At 34.4% G+C, this 24370-nt stretch overlaps 1 protein-coding gene across 1 annotated transcript in view; it reads left to right on the top strand.

Moving 5' to 3' along the window:
* Positions 1-7058: 7058 nt before the first annotated feature.
* The window catches only part of LOC129223057 (cytochrome P450 3A21-like), a 51512-nt gene continuing 34200 nt past the window's right edge, over positions 7059-24370 (top strand). The window contains exons 1-6 of the mRNA XM_054857622.1: positions 7059-7069; positions 13083-13179; positions 14430-14482; positions 14566-14662; positions 17592-17708; positions 22619-22707. Coding sequence (XP_054713597.1) covers positions 7059-7069; positions 13083-13179; positions 14430-14482; positions 14566-14662; positions 17592-17708; positions 22619-22707 — 464 coding nt within the window. The remainder of the gene's footprint in view (positions 7070-13082; positions 13180-14429; positions 14483-14565; positions 14663-17591; positions 17709-22618; positions 22708-24370) is intronic.

The following is a 24370-nucleotide window of genomic DNA, read 5'->3' as shown; positions in this document are numbered from 1 at the left end:
CATTTGGACGGGCTTAACTTCAGATTGGCTTCCTTAAGCTTTTGCAGCACCTTCCTAAGATTTGCCAGATGTTCTTCGAAGCTGCGTCCCACGATGATGATATCGTCTAAGTAGACCAGACAGGATTCGTAAGAAAGTCCTCTTAACACTGTCTCCATAAGACGCTCGAACGTAGCTGGTGCATTGCAGAGGCCGAAGGGCATCACTTTAAACTGCCATAAGCCTTGTCCAGTTGTAAACGCTGTCTTCTCTCGGTCATCAGGGTGTATCTCAACCTGCCAGTAGCCGCTCTTCAAGTCCAGGGTCGAAAACCACTTGTGTCCGGACAGAGTGTCCAAGGTGTCGTCTATCCGTGGAAGAGGGTAACTGTCTTTCTTGGTGATTTCATTCTGCCGCCGGTAATCGACACAAAATTTGGTGGAGCCATCTTTCTTTCGGACCAAGACGATGGGAGAGGCCCAAGGACTGGATGACGGTTCGATTACATCATTCTCCTTCATCTCTTTCAGGAGGGTCTCAACCTCTTCCTTCTTGGCGAACGGTAGTCGTCTTGGATGCTGTTTAATAGGGGGGTGTTCTCCAGTGTAGATCCTATGCTGCGTTAAATTCGTCCGGCCCACATCCTCCGATGTAGATGAAAACAGATGCTTGAAGTCGTCCACCAATTGTTCCGCAGCAGTTCTTTAATCTTTCGATAATGGCGCACTCCCAATTAACTTCGATGTCAAGGACTCAGAAGACACAGTTTCGGGGGAAATTGATTCTTCTAATAATGCAGTTTACTGGAGTACAAGTTGCTAACACTTCACCTTTCCGAATATTCCTTGGCCTTTCACTCACGTTGGCGACTCTTACAGGAATTACATCCTTAGAAAGGTTCACAAGCGTAGATGCTACCAGCACTCCTTTTGGGTTATTGCTTAAGTTGGGGGATTCAATGAGTCCAAATCGAAAACTATTGCTTTCTTCAATGGAGCCGGGTATTAATGATTCTGACCTTGAGGGAATTGACAAATCTGTTTGGGAAATTATTTGATGAGCGGATTTTACATCACTTTCTGCGGGAAAGACTGCTATGTCTTCTCTCGTCGAGTGCAGCTCGTTAGTCTTGAAGTCGAGGTTGAAGTCATACTTCTTTAAAAAGTCCAATCCGAGAATGAAGGGGTCTGTGATAGCAGCAACGAATGCCGTATGATGGTAAGTGGCATTTCCAAACACAATTTCTAAGTTTACTTTACCTTCAATCTCGATCTTGTCACCTGTCACAGTCTGGAGACTTACGCGTGGCGATGTCCACAGCAGTTTCAATCCAAATTCACGAGCCACATCTGTCCTAATGATTGTCACATTGACTCCAGTGTCGACAATCAGTCTGCAGGGGTTCCCATTTACATGGGCGTAAATGAAAAGTCCATCACTGCCACTACTAGAAGAGGAAATCTGCAGAGCTCTGGTGGTGGTGATTTCCTTCCCTCGCGTAGCTTGGCGAGCCGGACAACTCCTTCGCAGGTGTCCTTCACTACCGCATTTCCAGCACTTCTGCTCTTGTTTCTTTTGGGCTGTTATGCTGCTCAGATGTCTTGCCAAGTCACCGAGTTGTCTCTCGAGTTCAGCGATGTGGGACGACCTGGAATCAGACTGATCAGCTTCCAGAGTTCGGATGGGATGGCGATCCACACGGGTTGCTTGCTGGGCGGTCTCCAACTTCATTGCATACACAACAGCAGAATTCAGGTCTTTGACATCCGCCATCCGTAGAGCTTTCTGGATTTCCGGATCTCGAACCCCGTCGATGTAATAGTTGAGTGCCAGGTTGTCTCGAACATCTGCAGGACAGTCGCAAAAAGAAAGATGAGACAGTCTCTCGATGTCCGCCGCTAGCTCTTGCAGGGTTTCCCCGGTTTTCTGGAAACGGGACTTCAACTGGAGTCGACTGAAATCTTTCTGGCACTTCTCACCGAAGCGAAGCTCCAACGCAGATGTGAGGGCGGCGAAATCCAGCCGCTGGCTGCCCGGAAGGGTCTGGAGAATGTCCGCTGCGTCACCTCTCAGGGATGCTGCAAGATGACAGGCCTTGGTAGCAGAGTCCCATCCGTTCGCTTCCGCCACTATCATGAATTGAGTTTTGTAAACCTGCCACGAAGTTTTCCCATCAAATGTGGCAAGTTTAATGGACGGTCGAGCAACCGATGTGGGAGCGCCAAACTGTACAGAGCTGCTTTCCGCGGTCGCCAATCTCCTTTCCACGTCCTTAATTATTTCTTCCTTAAATGAAGTCAATTTCTTGTCTTCTTCTTCCAACTTATTTTCCATATTGGCGATGCGCTCTTCCACAGTATCAAATTTTTCTTCCAGGGCATCGACTTTATCTCCCATGGCGGTTAGTTGATTCTCCATCATGGTTTTCATTGACGTTAGGTCACTTTTCATTTCATCGTGACTTGTAGTAATTTTAGCAGTTAAATCACTATTTAACAGTTCTTGGTTAGTCGCTAATTCATTTTTCAATTGTTCTTGATTAGCCGCAATGTCATTTTTTAATTGTTCCTGATTTGCAGTAAAACTTGCAGTCAAATCACTTTTCACAGAGGTGATTGCGTCAAGAAGTTGTTTTAATTGTTCATCCATTGCGCGAGTAATCACCATAAAAACAAAGTGCAAATTTAAAAAGTCTTTATGAAAATAATGTCCAAAGTCACACTTACTCCAAGAAAGTCCTGAAGTAGCCCCACGTTGGGCGCCAAATTGTAACGGATTCGGTGCGACTTCCACTTTCTTGAAATGAAGACACAGTTCTTCATAAAGCACAGGAAATTTATTTACACTATGTACAGGAAAGATCGTCAACAACTGCTAAATTATTCATCAGCAATTAAGCAACTATCACACAACACCGTAAACTCAACGTTTACACACGTATTTACTTCCAAATACGAAAACAACACAGCGAAATGCTTCGCTATAAACAGAGCTAATCCACTCTCAGTTCGAAATCCTCAATCGAAACTAAACTGTTTATCCATCGCTAACGGCTTATATAGACCGAAAAGAAATCTCTCAAATATTCCAGAAAATGCTACAACGTTCTACAACTACACTTTCATTGATAAAATCAGTGAATGAAATAAGAAAAAAAAGAATAGGGGGTTGTATACTTTAGCTATATGTTAAGGGGTTGTATATTCATTACGGGAAACTATTTACAGGTTACGTTACTACAATAATTACTATTTACAGGATTTGTAACACTATGTTGAACATTGTTTAAAACAGTGCACTAAACGAAAGGGATTTAGAGGCTCAGTCAACTCGATTAGGTTAGGTTTGATCGAATTCTATTAACCAGTTGCGTAGTGAGAAATTACCATCTGGTTGGGACAAAACAAATTTCTGAATGCGCTACTGTTTGATACAATTGATCGAATTCGAGTATATCGAATTCTGTTGAAGTCTACTGAGACTTGTATACGCAGATTAAAAATTAATTTCACTGAAACTTCAATTAACAAACACTTGATACAACAACAGCTGAAGCTCTCAACTAACATCTTGATTTGTTTTGTTGAGTCTCCCGCACTTGTTTTCTTAGCAACCCATTAACAGAGCTTTTACCTTATTTAATCCAATATTCTTTATCTTGTCCAACCTAAATTCTGGAGTATAAACAGGTAATCATTCAAGGGGCTAGAGGGGGGCAATTTCCTTCCTGGCTTTATGTATTTACATGTAAGTGGGCCTGTTTTTTTGGCACATAATACATTTTTATAATTGTTGTACCCCCCCCCCCCCCTCTCCCTAGAAAATAAAGAAATGAAGTTTTTTGCGGAAAATAAATAAAATAAATTAGCAATAATAAATGTCAAATTTAACTGTTTGTTTCATAGAGCGTATTTGTATATCAGATTTGTAATATTCTTTTCATTCTTCTAGATACAATAAAAATTATAGTGTTCATTAATACCATTTTTTTAATCCTGTTTTAGCTTCGTTATCTGATAGGGAAAATGAAAAAAAGAGAAAAAAAAAGGTATTATATCAACATTCGAAACTTATCTCGTCTGAAGCCATCATTTTTAGAAACATTTTGATAAAGCTTATACTATCAGAGACTGTATATATAAGATTACGAACAGTTACATTTGAGACAGCTTAAAACGATTCCTTCGATAACGACAGTTTTGTAGATAACAAATGACAATTTGATTACGGATGGTGCGGTAAAGTAAATTCAAAAAACTTTTACAAATAAAACTTGATGCCTGGAACACATGCTCTAAGCATGTTCAGTAAACGTTTTTACTTCAAAATGTAGCAGTTGTGTTACACAATCAGCGGTACGCGTATAACAAGGCAAAAGGAATGGTTTTGCGAGTGCATCGGACAAAGAACATAGGGTGCACATGATAAGAGGAAAAGGAGAAATATATAAACACGAAACAAATTTGTGAGGGAGGGGTATACTGCCGTGCTAAGCACAGATGTGGTATCTGCACATATTATCAAAATTGAGTTATTGTCACCAGGTGGTCGTTAGTAATTTAATTTACCTAAATCTCAAGTTTTTTTTGGCGATTTGAAAACGCGAAATATTAAAAAAAGCTTTAAGAAAAAAGTCGTAACTGCAAATTTGCTTAGTTTGCTAAGGCAATTTGAACGTAAGTGACAAATACTAAGCCTTTAAAATGGTATCTGCGCAGTTACCACTTTTTTCCTTAGTAATTTGTAGATACGACTTTTATACCTTAGTAAGCAGCAAATTTAATAATGTAGCAGTTTATTGTAACACAGAATATTAAAATTAGTTTACCGTTGAATAGTTGATGCAGGTTGATAATGAAAACTAATAAAACTTTGCATAATTGTTAAAGTAAATATTCAGCTTTTTCTATTTAAATGGTTATTTAAAATACGAATTCTCAAGATGAAATGCATGTAAAATATTCATATCTAATTCCTTCAGGCAAACAAACCGCATTTCATTCTACGGCCAGTAATATTTTTATTTAAGTATCGTCTGCTGCCAAAATTATCTTCATGCTCAGTAAAAATGAATCTAGAAAATAAAACATTATTAAAAAAAAAAACACATTCTTTGAATATAAAAAACAGAAAATTGTTATGGATTACAGTTTTAACAGTCTGGAGCTTTGAAAATGGTATCTTTCAGAAGATAGATTCTGTTAGATTTGTATTACTAAATAAAGCGAAACAGCTAAGTCCAAAGAAAGCAGATGTTTTCAGTATTATTTAATGATACATTGAGCACGTTTTTCTAAGCTACTTTTGTCGTATCTGTGCAGATACCCCTAAAAATGCCCAGTAATTGTCACTTACGGTGCAAATAGCTTGATATATGGAAAGGTTTTGAAAAGAAAATTTGTCGTAACTACATTTATTAATATTAAATTAAGATTTTTACAAAAATACTCTCTTACAGTTTTTAGATAAGTTATTTACGAAACAACTACCGCAAGTTGAGCATTTAATTAAGTCATAAATCAAAGAAACGAGTTGTAAAACTTTAATCATCAATTTCTCATTTTGAGCTCTACTGCAGATACCATATCTGTGCTTAGTACGGCAGTATAGGAAAATTCTGAAGCGTCACAGATTATTTTCCGGCAGCATTTCGGAATTTTACGCGTGCACCAACTTTCTGAAAGAAATATATATATATTTGCAGTAACGTGTCCTGAAATGCTACAAGTTGCAAGAGTAAAGACTTTTCACTGTTGTGAAAACATTTTAAGCACCCACTGTAAAGATTAACTGAGCGTCTTTATTTTTCGTATCACCTTCAGCCCAGTTAGAGCCCGTTCAGACTTTCTGAGCTTCAAGTGAGGACAACGTGTTGAGTTTTTGGTTCCGTAGAACGAAAGGAAATAAGATGGTTGGTACTTACCTGATACCTTAGCTAGGATCATTTTCGCTGTATATTCTTTCGGAGCTCTCCTGAAAAATCAGGAAAATGACAAGTTATTGTTTTGAACATAACTAAAGGTTTATAAATTAATCCAGAAACATGACTGACTGATATTGGAAAGGTTTCTGAATTCTTCAGAAAGACTCCAGATTAACTTTAGGAAAACTACTGGCTTTTAGCGGGAAAAGTTCCTGTTTTTTGCGAGATTTGATACTGGTTTAAACCAGTATTGATCATTTGTTGTTTTTTTTTTCTTTAAAAGGGACATTTAGAGGTTTGAATAAATACACTTTTAAAAACAAATAAATAAATATTAAGGTATATAGTTTTTAGTTTGGGTTTATGACAGCAGAAACGAACTCTTACAAAAGAGGAATCAATGCATTATTGCATTTTTTCGCACATTTGCTTGAGTATATTTGCATCTATGCTAATCTACACATATTTCGTAAGCTGAAAAAACTTTTTAGTGGTTTTTTAGGGTCAGGGAAAAATAAAATGTATTGAAGAAATATAACATTTCGTGTAAGTGAGTTTTTTTTTTTTTTTTTTGAAAGTGCTTTTAAACAATCCTGCCTAGTGATTTACGGCTGAAACACTCCCAGCGCTGCATTTCGTTAAGTTACAGAACAGGACATTTCAGCGTCCCTCAGTTTTTTGTTTGAACAATCGGACAAGCTACGTATAGCTTAACTCTCCCGTTCAAAACAGGACGCAGGTCCGTCATTTACGGGGGTTAAGGAAGAGACTGGCTTTCTGTGAAATTGATGTTTTACATATTGTATATGACGCAATTTTCTATGTTTTTAAGGCCTTATATGCATTGTTAACATTATCTTGAACCTTCTTCTTCCTCGTGCAGAAATTTGAAATTACTGGCTTGATCGTGCGCATTGTCGCCTCAGAGTTAGAACATGAAAAATCCAGTTACGACCTATTTATTATCGAAGTTTTAAAAAAAAAAGTACAAAGAAAAAAAAAAAAAAACTTGACTTATGTTCAAACAAGAGGAGAGAAAAAAGTTGTAATTTTTTCTTCAAAGAATTTTTTTTTCAAAATGGAGTATAGCAGGAGTTCTGGAACTGGGTGACGTAGGACGAGGTGAGGGGTACCGCGAAGTGTCCGTGGTATCAATATGTATGTAAGGTGAGTGCATCAAATAATGCCCGGTGGAACAGTGAGGAAATTCTCCTTTTTTTGATACCTTTTTACAAAAATTCGCTAGGTTCTCCTTCATCGTCATCAAAATACCTAACTGATGATAAAGCGTTATCAATAAGCTATCTTTAACAACCTGGCAACAGTGCAACATTGTAGCAAAAGTTGTTGTAGAAGAGTGATGTCAAAACCAACTGCGCTCATTTCACAGTAAATTTTGTTTCTACAAGGGGTCCTGAACTTTAACTACAACAAAAAATGTTCATACTGTTCTTCAAAAGTAAATTATGTAGTGGACAAGTTCGAAAAGAAAAATGTCATTGTATCCGTCATTTTTTCCCGATATTGGATAATCTAGAAAAGTAGATTGTAGTACGGTAGGACCATTTTTCACCTTATTAACACTTGTCCTTACAATGTAACACTGTAGTATTTGGGAAGACGACATGATCATATGCTGCATGAACTGTGCGCAGGTGTGGAACCCAATCCCCTGAAAATAACGATTTATTAGTTGTTTACATACTACAGATGGATTAGGGTGCCGCAAGAAAATTCTAAATCTCCAAAGGGTGCCGCGAGACAAAAAAGTTTGAGAACCCCTGGAGTATAGCATTAGAATCGGATTAAAATTGGAGCATAGTAACAGATCGGATTCGAAATGGTAATATTTGTTGTTATAATAATTTTTCAACTGATGTTAATCGCTGGCGGGGAAAAAAATTAATATCTCCAATAAAGAGAGGGAGACATGCTTGGCAACGAGCCAAAAGTATCTCGACGTCACTCGCTTTGATTAATGACCTTGTATTTTTTTTTTTTTTTTTTTTTTCTACCAGCAGACGATAAACACATTTCCCTAAATTGACAGTCCTCGGAATAACTACGCCGCGTTGTGTTCTTCCTTAATGCTTTCTTTCTCTGATCGCCATGGAGGTGGCAGGGTTTACGTTTGCTCCTATCGTAACAGCTCTTCTCGTTGGAACAGCTACAGTATTTTTATTGTACTGGTAAAACAATCATTTTATTTTTATAGCATTAATTTTTGTTCGCAAATTTTTAAGGGGTTGTTTTTAAAAAAATATAACTACTAACTTTCTTTTTTTTTTTTTCTTGAAACTACACATCAATCCTAAAAATGTTAAGATAATTCATTCATAAAAGCAATATTTTAAGGAAATATGATATCCCTGTGTGCGTGCGTGTCCAGATGTAGTATTATATTTGAAATCATGAAATTGCAGCACAAGAAAGCTTGAAATTCTATGAATCGAATATAATTTTTTGCACTGGTGTCAGGGACGACGAGAGCCAAAGCGGACCCCTAGCCAGTTTTGTCGCCGAGTCCTCTACTCCCATGAAACTTATAATATTTTTACTACTCTGATTTCGAGCCACAAGGCCTGGCCCCTGGATTCCGAAGCGGCTGACAGGACCTCTCTTCGAACCTGACTGGTGTAATTGCGGTGATGAAATTGTTTCCATTCCCTCTAAATATAGCTACTTTTATGTTGCTTTCGAAGGTAACCAGTACTGTATTCGTCAAAGTGGCTGTTTTAAGTACACATTGTTAAAAATCCGGCAGTATTAGTTAAACCCCCCCTAAGGGCAAAGGCGAATCCCCCTCAATATAACGGAGACCCTCCAAAGCAAGAGCAATCCCCTTAAAATGAAAAAAAAAAAAACACCCCTCAAAACAACTCCCCCCTAAAACTTTCAATGGCGTAACCTACGCTATGACCCCCCCAAGGGGTCATAACACCCTAGGCGGGTCCCCCGGAGAGAGGGTAAATGATAGGTTGCATGGATAAACTTTAGGATATGGGTACTTCAAATTTTATTTTTCTAAAAATGTATCAAAGACGGATGCACATTTGTTCATAAAATCAAGGTCGCCCTTATGGGAGGGCACTGCGTCCTCCAAAAAAGTGCGTTATTTGGCAAAATTTGTCTGACGATTAGTCAAATTTGCAGACTGAATTGCAAAGTTGCAATTTAAAAAAATGTACATTAAAACTTATAAATGTCTTTTCTTATTAGATACTGTTTTCGATTCTTGTTTGCTTTTATCATTTGGGTATGTGTTTTATCATTCGATAAAATCCGGAGTTTCCTTCGACACTTTGAAAACATCCCGAACTTTCAAAAATTCAAGTCCCTGCATACAATACAATAAACTTATAACTTGAATTGAAAAAAAGAAAAAAGTCTATGATTAAAGTAAAAGGATGTAAGATATTGCTATGCGGCATTTCTTATTATTTACTAGCTGCGTGCCCGGCGTTGCACGGGCTACTTAAAAAATGAAAGATATGTCCAATTGATTCTTTTGCATTACTCTGACATCAGTTTTTAAAGTGCTAAGGAGTAAATAAATACGCGTAATGCAAGGTTTGCAAAACACCAGTAGAGCATATTTTTGGCAAAAATCTCTTTAACGTTAACCATAGTTATCAATGATACAAGTTATGAGTATTTTCAACTAGCACAAAAGAGAAAATATATGCATTATCAACTATAATCTGTGCTCACGTTAAAATGAATTACATCTGATAGACTATATCTGAAATATTTATGTACAATTACAATCAGCTTTTTTGCATAAAATGACACACACTTTTTGGTTGATTACGTGAAACTAAAGCACGAAGACTAAATAAATACCAATAAGCATTAATTTAATATCAAGTCACCAGATTCCAATTTAGCTTTAGTTAAAATCCTTAAAAATAATATTTTTTGTTCAACTCTGTTTCACTTAAAGAAATCCAAACAATCTTAATTTAACATGTTCTTTTAACGATACAAACTGTAATAAAAACAGGAAGGAAAAAGAGAGTTCTTACAATTCGAAAACTCACCCGTGTGACGGGGAAAAGTCCAACAAAATAAACATAATTAGTCGCACATCCTAAATGTATCAAAATATGAGGCCGGTGAATAATAAACTTACACTAAAATCAATAAACATAGCTAAAGAAACAACTTTCATATGCTGAAAAGAGTTAAGAACGTTGAATGTAAAAAATAAAAAAAGGACAGACGAAAAAATAAAGGCTATGTCCGAATAGAACAACCAATTTTAAACTAATTTAAAATGAAATTCTAGATGGAAACGTTGTCTTAAGATTTGGACAGCAGCCAAAAAAATCTCTTTTTAAACAATTATTAGAATTTTACTTGCTCACTCATATGCAAAATGGCAACAGGAAAGAAATAAAAATTCCTGAATAACGTTATGTCAATTAACGTTTTAATTAATATCTCCGCTAATTAAAGTCGCACAATTATGAGATTGGTCCTATTGTTTTTTCTTTGGAAAATTTCGAATTGATCGGTATCTCGTTTGACTCTCGATTCGCACTGGTTCTCGAGAAGATCGATCTTCAGACAGACAGACAGACAGACGGACGCGAACAGATTTTAATATTATAGTGAATTTGTTTAATCAAATTTGTTACATAAAGGAAATATAAAACATTAATATCATTGAAAATCAGTCGGTTTACGCTATTTTCTTTAGCAAACGAGCAGGTATACGAAGTGTTCTCTTGAATATAGCCCTGGTAGTAATTGTTTCGTAAAAATATGGATCAAAATGGAAAACTTGAATTTAATTATTTTACATGAAAATATGGTTCAATTATGTATTTACTTATATCAAAACGGATCAAATTTATAATTATAAATCAAGAAAACATTTTATGCAAAATTTATTCTAAATGTAGAACGGGTAACCGGATGCCCTTTTTCAATTTTAATGCTGCCATATCAGTCATTTGAAATTTGTGATTAAAAATAAAACGTGGTCTTGTCACTGCATCGAAACTAGTGTGCCAAAGAAATATGTTTAGTTAGCGTTATGGAATTAATAGTGCATTAATTGGTGTTTTTATCTTTGTTAAGAAATATTTATAAAAGCTCTTCAACCTGTCTTTTTAAAAATAAAAATAAAAAACAGAACAATAACTCTTTTATTAGGGTTGGCCTTTTGATCTAGCTCCAAGTTTCATGTGAATGTTAAGATGCTTAGAAACAATGATAAAAGACCTGGACACATTTCATGTATCCTCCGCCATCCTTCCACTATATTTTATATCATTTTAATTGATTTTATCATTGCTTTCTCACTCAGCAGAATCCGTGTGACGCTGCGCAGACCGTAGTAGCTTATTGAGACAGTCTGCAGACCATTTCTTTGCAAGAAAAAAATACTAAAACATTTAAAGTTAAGAAAAATCTCGGTGTTTTTTAGTGCGATTAGATGCAGAGTTGCACCATATTTTTTTGGAGTATAACCGATTGTAGCTAAGAACGTTCCCAAAGGAAAGAAGGGTGGGGGGGGGGGGAAGAGATGGGACACCTGTTGGCCGAGGCTCAAATCTGAACGGGACCCTTGCTACAAAAAAATACTTTTAAAGTTTTTGTTTAATAGTCATACAAACGTAAAATAAGACATCTCATATCGTTGCGTTAAAAATTAAGAATAAATGACTGGAGCTTATTAGGTTTAGTGCGAGGTATGCCAAAAAAACAAAACACATTTTGTCGGCGTTTGAAAACTCATCATAACACAAACAAGACCAATCCATTTTTAGAAGAAATTCTCCATTTTAGTTTTGATGCTATCAGGAGGGTCTAATTACGGAACCGGACAACTAGGCCATGATCTGGGACCTCCGATTTTTAAAAGGTCCCTAAGGAGCATAATTCATTAAGATTTAGCCTACTGTTATCTGTGAAAAAGAAAGAAAATTAAGATGTTATCCTTTATTTATTCCTTTTTCTTCAATTTACTTCTTGTCACAGTATAGGCCCATATGCCATTAAATCTAATAGGATCAGTAAACCAATCTGTTCTCGTAATTGTTTAATGTTCTACACCTCAAAACCCATTTTGAGAGAGTGTTTGAACGACTGAAGTTAGCTCTTCTAGTTCTTCGAGAATGTTTGTATTTTTAAGATTTGACGACAGAAGCCATGTCTATCAGCAGCTAATTTCTAAGATAGGAAAAAAATGCGAAGTTGAGAAAAACACAGATTAGATTGTTGCAAGGGTCTTAGAGGAGATAAATGATACCTAGGACTCCCGGGTTGCTAAGAGCTCTTTTCTTTTGCAAATATCTGAATTTGGGGCTTCGTTATTCGTTGTCTGGTCTCACTAACAAGACTAACAATCTAACAAACCAGCTCCAATCCCCCCTTTTTCTTTTACGACATTTCAAGTTCCTTGTTAAAATTGAACATTTCATAAGTGCCAAATAGAGGATGTGCTGCTTTTACTAAACACGTATATTATACATTTATTTTATTTCTTTAAGTATGTGCGATTGATGAAAGCGATTTGTTAAAAAAATAACACATTTCATTTAAAAACGGAAATGATTGCATTTCCTACACGGTTTTTGCACTGTTGCAAGGAAAAAAAATGTTCAATTATAGCTAGGATCATAGGCAACCTACAGTTGTGTTTATTGGAATTCAGTGGCAAACATTTTCCAGGAAAAGAGCAGCTGAATATTCCCCACTTTCTCAACATTCTCAAACATAGGCTATATTTGCAATTATTAGACTTCGAAGTCGGAAATTTTCCTGAAAGATCTCCCAAACCTTTCTACTGCACTAAAGTCTCCAAAAATTGCATTTTAAAAGTTGAATTCTGGAAATTTTCCGAGAGGAGATCAGGCCAACTTTTTAATGTTGTCAAAAATTGCAAAATTTTAAAAACCTTTTGAAATTCTATATGTGTCCTCTGCCGTGAGAATTATTTTATTAAGAAGTTTGGTCCTCGAGTAGAAAAAAGTTGGACACCAATGGTATAATGTATAAAACTGGGAAAACATAAAATACATTTTTTAGGTGTCTGAATTGAATAAAAATACATTAACTTGATTGAAAAATCAGGTGTTGACGGAAAATAACCAAAAGTTGAACACGTATTCTGCAATATAATTGATTTACTACAAATTTTCACATTTTATTTTGTGCGTTCTATTTATAGGCTTTCAACTAGAAACCACCAATACTGGAAGAAAAGAAACATTCCTTATGTGAAACCAATTCCCCTATTTGGGTGTCTTTTAGAAACCTTCAGAAAGGTACTTTCACATATATTTTTTTAACCGAACTTTCCATTTAATTCTAAATACTTAAACTTAAATGAAATTTTCACTAACACTTAGAACAAAAAATTTGTTTGTTTAAGCCAGTTTTCTGTCTGATCGACATGAAACGTTAATACAAACTGCTCTCCGCACTATTAATCGAGGTGCGACATCAATGGCAAAACATCGATGTTTTAAAACATCGATGGTCTTGATACATCGACCAAAAAAAGTCTTTTTGTCACTATATATTTATCATACATTTTTGAATATACTACACCACAGACTTACATACTTGATAATCTCTAACAAATGTTTCTGAGTAGATCTGTTAATTATTTTGTCATTGCACCATTTTAATAAATTACAGATATTATTTCGGAAATTTCTAAGTAAAGACAATAATACATTTTATATAATATATATATATATATATATATATATATATATATATATATATATATATATATATATATATATATATATATATATATATATATATATATATATATATATATATATATATATATATATATATATATATATATATATATATATATACCTCAAATCATAAATGCAATTTAATAGGAATAATTTCTAACTACTAATATAGGAATATTTCCTATTGCTAAACTTATTTAGTAGAGTAAATTATCTTCATTAGGCTCTCATTTAGAATAAGCTAGGAAACCATCTTTGGAAGGTTTCGGTATTCGAAACATCTAGATGGATGGATTTGAATATACTGCAGCGTAAATTAAGGTGAGAGAATACCCCTACACGAAGGTGCAGACAAATAGGGTTTGGAATATCTTTCGCAAAAGCCTTGGTACTTAGACGCCTCTTTCGAACACGTGTTAAGACTTAATTTTAATTTTAATTTTTTTTTCTGAATCTTTAAAGCAACAGTATATTTTTCCATAAAATAAAATAAAAAAAATAAATATTTCTATTATTTTCTATATATTTTTTTCTTTTTTTTGTGCTTTCTATTCCATAATTTTAGTAAAATTAATCAAAAAGAATATTCCGATAAAAAAAGTCTTTCTTCCAAGGTATATCAGATGCGTTAATTTGAAGTTAACTTTTTTCTGTTTAGCATAAGAATTCTAAATATAATTCTCACCCCTGAATACTAAAAACTATAACTCTTCCAAATGTAAGAAATAGTGAAATGTCGCATGAATTTTAATGAAAAATATTGATGTGACTTACCATTTTTTTTTTTTTTTTCATTTTTTCAGTCACTCCATATTATTGAAGTAGAAAGGTATAAAAAGTATGGAGCAGTATACGGGTGAGATTTCTGCTTTGAATATCGTAATCAAAAGTTTATTCACAAAATTTGCAGTTGATAACCCATTAATTATATTCTTACAGGCACTATGAAGGTACATATCCAGTTATTTCTATAGCGGATCCAACGTTGCTTAAGAAGATTTTTGTGAAGGATTTTCATGCTTTTACCTGTCGAAGAGTAAGCATCTTTTTATGTTTTTTTTTAAGCAGTTTTTTTTCTTCCCTTTTCCCTACCTATTAATTTTGCTAAAATAAAAGAAACAAAAGTCTTTTAAACAAAAAAAAAAAAAAAAAAAAACAAACTGTCCCTTTGGTTTCTTATTGAATAGCAACACATGAAAAAAAAACTGAAAACAAGATCCTTGTGGAAATATGTAGTAATATTTATGCTTGTTGTAAAATACATGGTGTCCCAAAACTACCGCATAAACTCTGCACAGCTGGATTCCTCGTTGGGAGAACATAAAAACTGGCCAAAGAAGCTTTCCTTCAAAATCCATAGTTTACGAGAAAAATACAAATAAACAAAGTATGACGTCACTGCCGGTGCAAGAAAGGACACTTTATTGGACATATCAACAATAGTATTTGCATATCTTTCCAGACGATAATGTTTAAAACGTCAGTAGACGTATTTGTTGTTATACGTAATGTACGTATACTAATGTTGATATGTTCAACAAAATGTCTTTCCTTGCACCTGCAGTGACGTCATACTTTGTTTTACGTATTTTTCTCGTAAACTATGGATCGTACAGGAGTACAGGAACGCTTTTTGGGGCAGTTTTTATGTACTCCCAATGAGGAATCTAGCTGTGTAGAGTTTATGCGGTCATTTTGGGACACCCTATATGTTCTCAGTAAACACATTTTTCGGATTGCTTCACAATATTGCTCGCGCAAATTTTCGCAGAGAAAATAAATCATATAAGATATCACAAGAATATTTTAAAATAAAAATATCATGTAAAATCATTAATAAAATCAAATATTCTAAGTTATAAAGTGTGAAGATGTACAGTGCTGGCCAAATTATTAGACTAAAGAGTTTTTTTGTTTTTGTTTTTTGTACACTTTTTGTACTATAATACTATTTATTTTACTGTTAAAGTACAGTACATACTGTACACTGATTATTACGTTATTTTAGCATAATTTAATGTTTGCAGGTGGCAGTACTGTCTGCTTTGTTTATGTTCTTTGTTTATCTACCTACCAGGAACATAACCTCAAACAGCTTAAACACTTCACTAGTTCTTTTTATTAGTGTGTTATGTTATATTTAAAGTTATTTTTAGGTAATTAGTAAGTATGTGTATGTGAGTATATACAATAGTAAGTATAAACAATTTTTTACCTCCTTTTTTTAAAAAGTTTTAAGAAATGGTGTAAACCTTGCGAAATTATGCCAAAAAGATTTAAAATGCTCTTCAAGAACAAGGGAAATCATACTAAATATTTGATAATTATTTCACTGTTCGTTAATGTGTTTATAGTCAGAGGCGGCATTTCAGCATTTCACTCGGGGGGTCGAGTTTTTTAAATATGAATTAGATTAGTATAGAACAAAACTCATATTAGCTAACAGCATGTAATCATGATATGGGGGAGATATTGTATAGTTAAGGAGTCCCCAAAAAAAGTATTTGTTGATATGAGATTTTTTTTTCTTTCAAAAATAGTATGTATTTTCAAGAAGTATCTATAAAAGCATACTATGCATTGAGCAGCTCAAATTTGTTTCCAACAGAAAAAAAAGTAATGAACATTCATTAAATAGACACACTTTAAAATATGAGCGTAACAATCAATTTAAGATACCAAGCATTTTCTTGTGAAAATCATGCAGCCACACCACTGCGCTGGCCTCTCATAACTTTCGTTACACAGAGCACACAAGAACGAGATATTTAGCCTCTATGAGAAAATTAAGTCTTTAGATAAAATCCATCATGATTCTTCAGTTTTTTCTGTTCTGAAAAGGCCGGTAAAGGCTTGAATTTCTAATAATTTAAAAAAACGGAAAACACTTGCTCTGTCTGAAAATGTGTCGAGTTTCATCAACCATTACGGAATACCAGCAAGATTGTTTTTCTTGAACATTGATTTGCGATTTAGTTAAATTGAATTTGTTCATTTTTTATCATTCTTCTCGAAAAATTTGAGAATGCGACCGCCCCCTCTCGACCCCCTTATTTGCCGCCCCTGTCTATAGTTATGTAATCAATAAATAATTTGCTTTTAAAACAGTCTTAGTCTAATAATTTGGCCAGCACTATAGGAATGGGAGCATGAGCGCGATATAGAATTTAGTAGTATAAACTTTAAAAAAAGGAACTCCGGGCAAATGTAAACGAAATCTATTTCCATGCGTGCGGTACTTTTTGAAACTAAACTGCTGATGAGTTTAATTCTTTTATTATTAACAAACAGCTTTTTCTTTTAATTTTCATGATTTTTGAAAGTAATACCTCACTTTTTAAATGTATCATGGTGTTATTCGCTAAAATATGATAATGTTGGCTGTAAATCATGAACAGTTTCTTAATCAAATTCTAAATAATTATACTGTTGTTCGGCAGATAAGCGTCAGTTTCAGCAAAAATGAGTTTTCGTGATGTTTTTAGAAACGCGTTTTGGATTCAATACTAACAATGGAGAAATGTTAGAATTAGATATGCACCCTTGTACCATCGTGCCTCATTGTAGGGTACTTTGGTACAATGATTTTCATTTCAAAATCTACATGTTACTGATTTAATTATAGATTTTTTTTCCAAAATTATGCGGCACATTGCAACATTTGAAAACACTCTTCAATCATATTGTTAAAATGTTAACTCCAGATGCTCATTATAAAATAATTTTCTGTACTTTGCACCAAAGTGCCCTGGTTTACCGTTCTTGGGAAATTATGTTTGAGCTTGAAAACGCCCAATTAAAAAAAAAAAATAAAAAAAAATAAACGCTCGTAAACAACTAAGTCCCTTTTGTTATCAAAATAGGCCCATTTTCACCATAAACTTTTTTAACCTGTTGTCCTGTTGTGTTCTTAGTAACGGTTTTTTTTCAACAAAGAAATATTTTTTTTTTCCTTTTCATTTCAGACTTTTGAGACTGGAGAACCAGTTATGGATAAAAACGTGTCAATAGTAAAAGGCGAAGATTGGAAACGAATTCGTTCAATCATTACTCCAACGTTCACCTCAGGAAGATTGAAGAGGGTATTATACTTCCTTATATTTATAAGTACACGAAAAATTTCTGTTGCCATTCGTTGCTTTTGTTTCTCCTTACTGGTCTGTTTCAGTATTGCTATTTTCTTTGTATTTCTTTGTATTTTAGGTCTGCAAATGATCTTGGCTTCCGAAAAGAGAAAATTGTGCCCTGTGTCCCAACAATGTTTAGCAATTGAAGATTTGTTCAGTCCCTGTTTTTTAACGTGGTTTTCATGTTCTATTAAACGAAATTTAAGTGAACGCCTTGTCTGTCCCACGTAACCGATATTACATTGACAAGGAATGTGATATATGCCCCACTGATCAAGTGGTTGGAATGTGTCCTTCAGTTTAGAAAAAGAAAGTTTATTTATGGGTCTGTAAATTACGCGAAAGTCAAATTTACTGAGAATTCTAGAAATACGAAAAGAAATGTGTGGATAAAACGGTAAAACCACAAAATTTGTAGAAGAAAAACTACGTATGTTGGAGGTTTTATTCCGGGTTGAAAGTTTGCAAAAAGCCCTGTCGATGACCTGAAGAGGATAACACCTGTCCAGAGCCACGGCTTTCAAAAAATTGAGTTCATTGTTGAGAAGGGTCTGATGTACCTGTAAACTAATGTACCTGTTATTGGAGCCTTACGGTGTCTTGAAACAAGACTCCGGGAATTCCATCACACCCACCACGAAATTTCCGAACTTGTAAATTTGACTGAAATTTGTCTTAAACATTCAACCTTTATTTTTGAGAGTACTTTTTACCAACAAACTGACGGCCTTGCTATGGGCAACCCTTTGAGTCACATCCTCAGTGAAATCTACATGGACTTTTTTCAACAGAAATTGTTTCAGTTATTTGACTTTCCACTCTGGCTTAGATATGTTGATGACACTTTCACCCTCTTGATTGCATTGTTGATTTTGTTCCGTCTATCATTGATCTAATTAACGCCGTCGATTCTAATATTCAGTTTACTGCTGAGATTGAAAACAATAATTCTTTGCCCTTTTTGGATGTTTTAATCTCGAAGAACAATAATAGGTTTTCTACTACCGTTTACCGAAAACCATTTACTGTCTGTCTTCCCCCACACTCTCGTTCATGCCACCCGAAGAAGCAAAAAATGTCTGCTTTTTATACTTTTGTCAACCGAGCCATCTCCATAGGTTCTGATCAGACCCTTCTCAACAATGAACTCAATTTTTTGAAAGCCGTGGCTCTGGACAGGGGTTATCCTCTTCAGGTCATCGACAGGGCTTTTTCCAAACTTTCAACCCGGAATAAAACCTCCAACCTACGTAGTTTTTCTTCTACAAATTTTGTGGTTTTACCGTTTTATCCACACATTTCTTTTCGTATTTCTAGAATTCTCAGTAAATTTGACTTTCGCGTAATTTACAGACCCATAAATAAACTTTCTTTTTCCAAACTGAAGAACCCAATCCAACCACTTGATCAGTGGAGCATATATCACATTCCTTGTCAATGTAATATCGGTTACGTGGGACAGACAAGGTGTTCACTTAAATTTCGTTTGAAAGAACATGAAAACCACGTTACAAAACAGGAACTGAAGAAATCTTCAATTGCTAAATATTGTTGGGACACAGGGCACAATTTTCTCTTTTCGGAAGCCAAGATCATTTGCAGACCTACAACAGTAGGTGAATAAGATTTTCTGGAATCCTTTTACATTCATAAAAACTTAAATAATCTTTGCAATGAGTCTTTTGCTGTTCCGAATTTTTCTCCAAGCTTATTCAATCTCACATGTTAGTATACGTCATATTTTGCCTTTTCCGGTTACGCAATTTAAACTCTCCCTTGACCTTGATTCATCCATTTGTACATTTCGCACTGAGGAAGGAGGCTATTGCTTCCGGAACATGTCTGCGTTTTTATAAACTTTTTATCATTTTTGTGCTTTTAAACGTTGCTCCATTTTTATCCAATAAAAAATGATTTGCTTAATAAAATAGCTGTTTCTTACGTTTTTAAGTTATATTTGGTCTTACTTATCATTATTTTTACAAATTTATCTATTTATTTTAATGATTGCTTTGTACCATTAACAAATATGCTAAAATATTTTTTAACTGTTATGATTATGTATGTAGAATATGGTTTAAATGATATAACTTCGCAATTGCTTTGCATGCTATAAATTGTAATATACAATGCATGATATGTACTGTTATATATACGAAATTAGAAAACAGTTAATCTAGTGTTCGTTCATCTCATACGTTTTAAGTTAAAAGATTCTTTTTATTTTAAATCTAAGCACGTGTTAAAAATTAAAAATCTATAAAATCAATAACAGAAAATATACTTAAAATCATTGGCAGTCACTGGTTAATGCCTATCATTTTCTCAAAAGCTGTAATATACGAAAAATTGAATGTTATAACGACGAGAGGGTATTATGGAACACTATTTACATTTCTAAAAAGAAATTTTTTTATTGGTTTACGAATAAAAAATCCCCAAATCAGTAAGTGTACATACTACGACTAATTGTTGTGATCTTCCTCTTGTAAAAAAATAAGAAAAAAAAAACCGACTTATTGTATTGTTATTAAAACATCATTGTAAAAAAAATGTTGCAAGTAAAGCGTAATAGGAAATTGTCGGCGAATATAGAATAAATGATGCAAACCACAAAAATTTTTTGACTTTCTTGTTTTCCTTCGTTGTTTTAAAACTCCTGATTTCCTTTTTTTTTTGTCTTTTCTTGCGTACGATCTCTGAACTCCGTTTAAAATGGGAAGTAGTTTAGTGCAGAAGTAGATGAAACTTTCCTGCTTTATTTGACTTCGGCGTTTTTAGAGGAGATATTGTACGTGTGGTAAAAACTTGTAGAAATGCATATACACGGACAATCGCAACAGGACACTTGAAAGAGCAGGGCTTACATCAAATATAAAGGATAACCTAGTGTGCCATGATGCCTGACATGCCTTCGTGAAAAACTATTCTTTTAATATATATATATATATATATATATATATATATATGTATAATGCTTTTGGTGTTCAAGTTACATGTGTACTAAATTTAGTACATTAAGATGTATAGTAGTTAAAAAAGATTGAAATAGTGTGGAAAATTAAATGCTGAAACTCGTAAAAATCAGAAAACACTTTATATTGTAGCGTAATGTAGCGTACTTCGTGTTATCCATTAATGTCTACAAGTGAAAGCAGCATCAACTACAACTGAAACCTTGGTGCTCCATATTTCTGAACTTATTTATAATACCCTGTACTTATTTAGGGTAACGGCATTAGTCACAGACATGCTTAAGACATCGACTTCATGTTTGTTAAATTTTCTGAGCCTTTGAATGTTTTTATGTTATTTTTTAAACTGTCTGTCTCCCGGGCAACTACATCTCATCTAACGTTTGGAAACTTCTGGATCCTCTGAACTAGTTAATTCTATTTTTATATACTAAATTTCGAAAAAAAGTCCGACTCCCCTCTACCAGACACAAAAAAAAAATCAGATGGAGATCAGACACCCATCTGATGATACCCATACCCAGTGACAGACAGGATGAGAAAAGGATACGTAATGGACCGAAATTCATTTTTTCTCTTCAAAATATGCAAAAGTTCTTTATTTTTAGAATTAAAGCCTTTTTAAATTCAAATGAACCGGAAACGCCACCTGACCTCGTCTTAGTTGTTCATAACGTTCCACCACCGCCTTGTAAACACCAACTGGCTCATGGAATTCACTCTGATAGTTCTCTAGATGGCTTTTGCTGTATTCATGGGCCACATCAACAACAGTTTCATCCGCTTAAAAGCATAGACTAATGATAAGAATAGACTGAGCTATAGCAACCCTTTTGCTGCTCATAAACCAAACCATGTGACTGGTGGATATCCTAGCAACAGCGGGCGTTGATCGTAGCAGACGATCAACGCCCGCGAGAAATAAAATAAATAGAAATTGATGGAACACGGAAGAATGATCTTTTATGGAGTCGGTTTGTAAATTTGTTATTCTAAGTTGTAAATATTTTGTTAATATAGTGAGTTTTTCGTTTAGATAGTATTGTGCATTTTCTTTAGTCAATTTCAATATTTCTCTAAGCAATTAAAGATGCAAGCGCCCAAAAAGAATCGTCAAACGGTAAGATTTTTACCTACAATTTCAATTTTAGATACCGATTAGTACATTTTTGCGTTAACGCAAAATGTTTACGCCATTACGTTTACGCCAACGCTGACGTAGCAGTTTCAAATGAAATAAAAATTACTGAAAACTGTGATCAAAAACTAATTACTAATGTCAAAATAATGCATAACTAAAAGAAAAACAGTTCAATATCTGCACCTGGAAAAACATTATAATGAAAGCATATTACGTCTTAAAATACATGTCGAGTGTTTAACTATAGATAATGTTGCCATCTAGCAACCATGCTGCCAAAGTTTTCACCTAGCCTCCCACCAGTCACATGATGTATCCATGAACCAATTTTTTCATCAGCAAGACTGGGAAAGCTCGGTCTACTCTTATTATTAGTCTATGCTTGAAAGGGTTATTATTTAAATTCAAACTTATGATTGTCTGTTACTGGACCCTTGTCTGTTACTGATGACTTTACCCTATGTATTTTAGCATTAAGTTGTACAATCCGTTTAAATTTTTGGTATTAATACGCAACTCCTATAATCAATGTATTTTGATGCCTTTTGAGTTCAAGTTATCTCAGTAAATGTTGAAATGAATAGTAATGAATGCTTTTAAGTAAATGTTTATCCTGTAAATGGTTTTTGATGTTCCTAATTGGAATTTTTTAGTGAGCTATCATATTTAGAATATATTTTTTTCCAGTTGAAGAACGACTTACAGAACTAGTTTAAAACTAAGCTTATACATTATTTTTCTTGTCATAGATGATGAGCATTTTTAAAGAATGCTCCCAAGTGTGTGTGAATAATTTCATGAAGTACGCAGAATCCGGTGAGCCTATAAATTTAAAAACGTAAGTTTATTTCAAAGATACCTTTTAATTGTCTTATTTTGATATGCTTTCACAATTATGAATATAACTACGTTAGAAACGGGCTTTTTATTATATATTTTGATTTTCTCAATAATAAGCAGTCAACTTATTATGTATTATATCTTTTGATTTCTTTTCTTTTATTGCGTTGTCTTCTTTCTTAATTTAGTTATCTTTACTAATAATAGTGCTCAAAGTTTTTTTATCTGGATGTCTGTAGGATGTCTGAATCTCTGTGACGCGCTTAGCGCCTAGACCGTTCGGCCGATTTTCATGAAATTTGGCACAAAATTAGTTTGCAGCATGGGAGTGTGCACCTCGAAGCGATTTTTCGAAAATTCGATGTGGTTCTTTTTCTATTCCAATTTTAACAACATTTTCCGGAGCAAAATTATCATAAGATGGACGAGTAAATTACGAAATTATCATGGGAGAGCGAATGAACATAGCCAATTGGCGAGAAATTCGTCATCCATTATTTGTAAATATACAGGCGAACCGAATGACTTTTTAATTTTTAACTCCGGGCAAAGCCGTGCGGGTACCACTAGTGCTTAATAAATAGATTATCGCTACGACTTATCTGGAAACAGAGTTTCCTATAACGCGAGGCTCTGAATACTAATTTTGATGATTCAGAGTAATGCGATTCCCACAACTCCATAATTCGCATTACCGAATTTTTAAACAGAGTCAGGGTTTTAAATGAGAGAAAAAAATATGTGCTTCTTTTCTGTCGCTTTACAGGACTTACTCTTCTCTCTCGCAAAAAAATGTTCCAAGATGCTGTCATTATTTCAAAATGACTAATCGTGCGCTTCTTTACTGCATTGTTTTTAAAGCACATCGTACAAACGATTTTGTTTTGCGTGTATATATAGGTAGTTATCAAAGTAATGGAAACACTCTGTGATAACTGTGTTGGGAATCGTTACTCTGCCGTAAATGTTGCGTTAATAAAGGTGCCTTCTGACTGTAATCACTCACACTGGTGAATCCAGTTGGTGATTGGGTTCTGTAGTCACTTCTGCTTCTATTGTTCGCGTTTTAGACATTACAATCCTATTCAATACCCGTCGGTCTCTTTCACTGAGCTTTTCTTTCCGTCCACTATTTTGCTTTGCTGAGCTTGTCTTACCTCGCTGTGTGTATGCTGTCATGACTTTAGATACTGTACCTCTTGAAACGCCAAAAAAGTTGAGATTTTTCTGTTACACTTGCTCCAACTAGACGCGCTTCAACAATTTGGCCTCTTTTAAAATTTGAGAGGTCCGACTTTTTACGCGCTTGAAAAAAATCCAAAACTTCCAGAACTCCAATTGAGCCACCATATACTACCAGAATATTAACATTGCTATTTATATAAAAACATCAGAAATCTACTTTTATTCTTTATTACTTACTAGTGGTACCCGCACGACTTTGCCCGTAATAGAAAAATTAAGAGGTCTTTTGGTTCGCCTGTATATTTAAAAAAATTGTATGGTGAATTTTCTCGCCAATTGGCTTGTACCCATGTTACGGTTACACGTTATGATAATTTCGTGTCTCGCCAATTGGCTTTTGCCCATGTTACGGTTCCATGTTATGATAATTTCGTAATTTACTCGTCCGTCTTATGATAATTTTGTTCTTAAAATTG

This window comes from Uloborus diversus, chromosome 5 (genome assembly GCF_026930045.1).
Source record: "Uloborus diversus isolate 005 chromosome 5, Udiv.v.3.1, whole genome shotgun sequence".
Lineage (NCBI taxonomy): Eukaryota > Metazoa > Arthropoda > Arachnida > Araneae > Uloboridae > Uloborus > Uloborus diversus.
The sequence above is the reverse complement of the archived record's forward strand: the minus strand, read 5'-3'. Positions and strand labels throughout refer to the sequence as shown.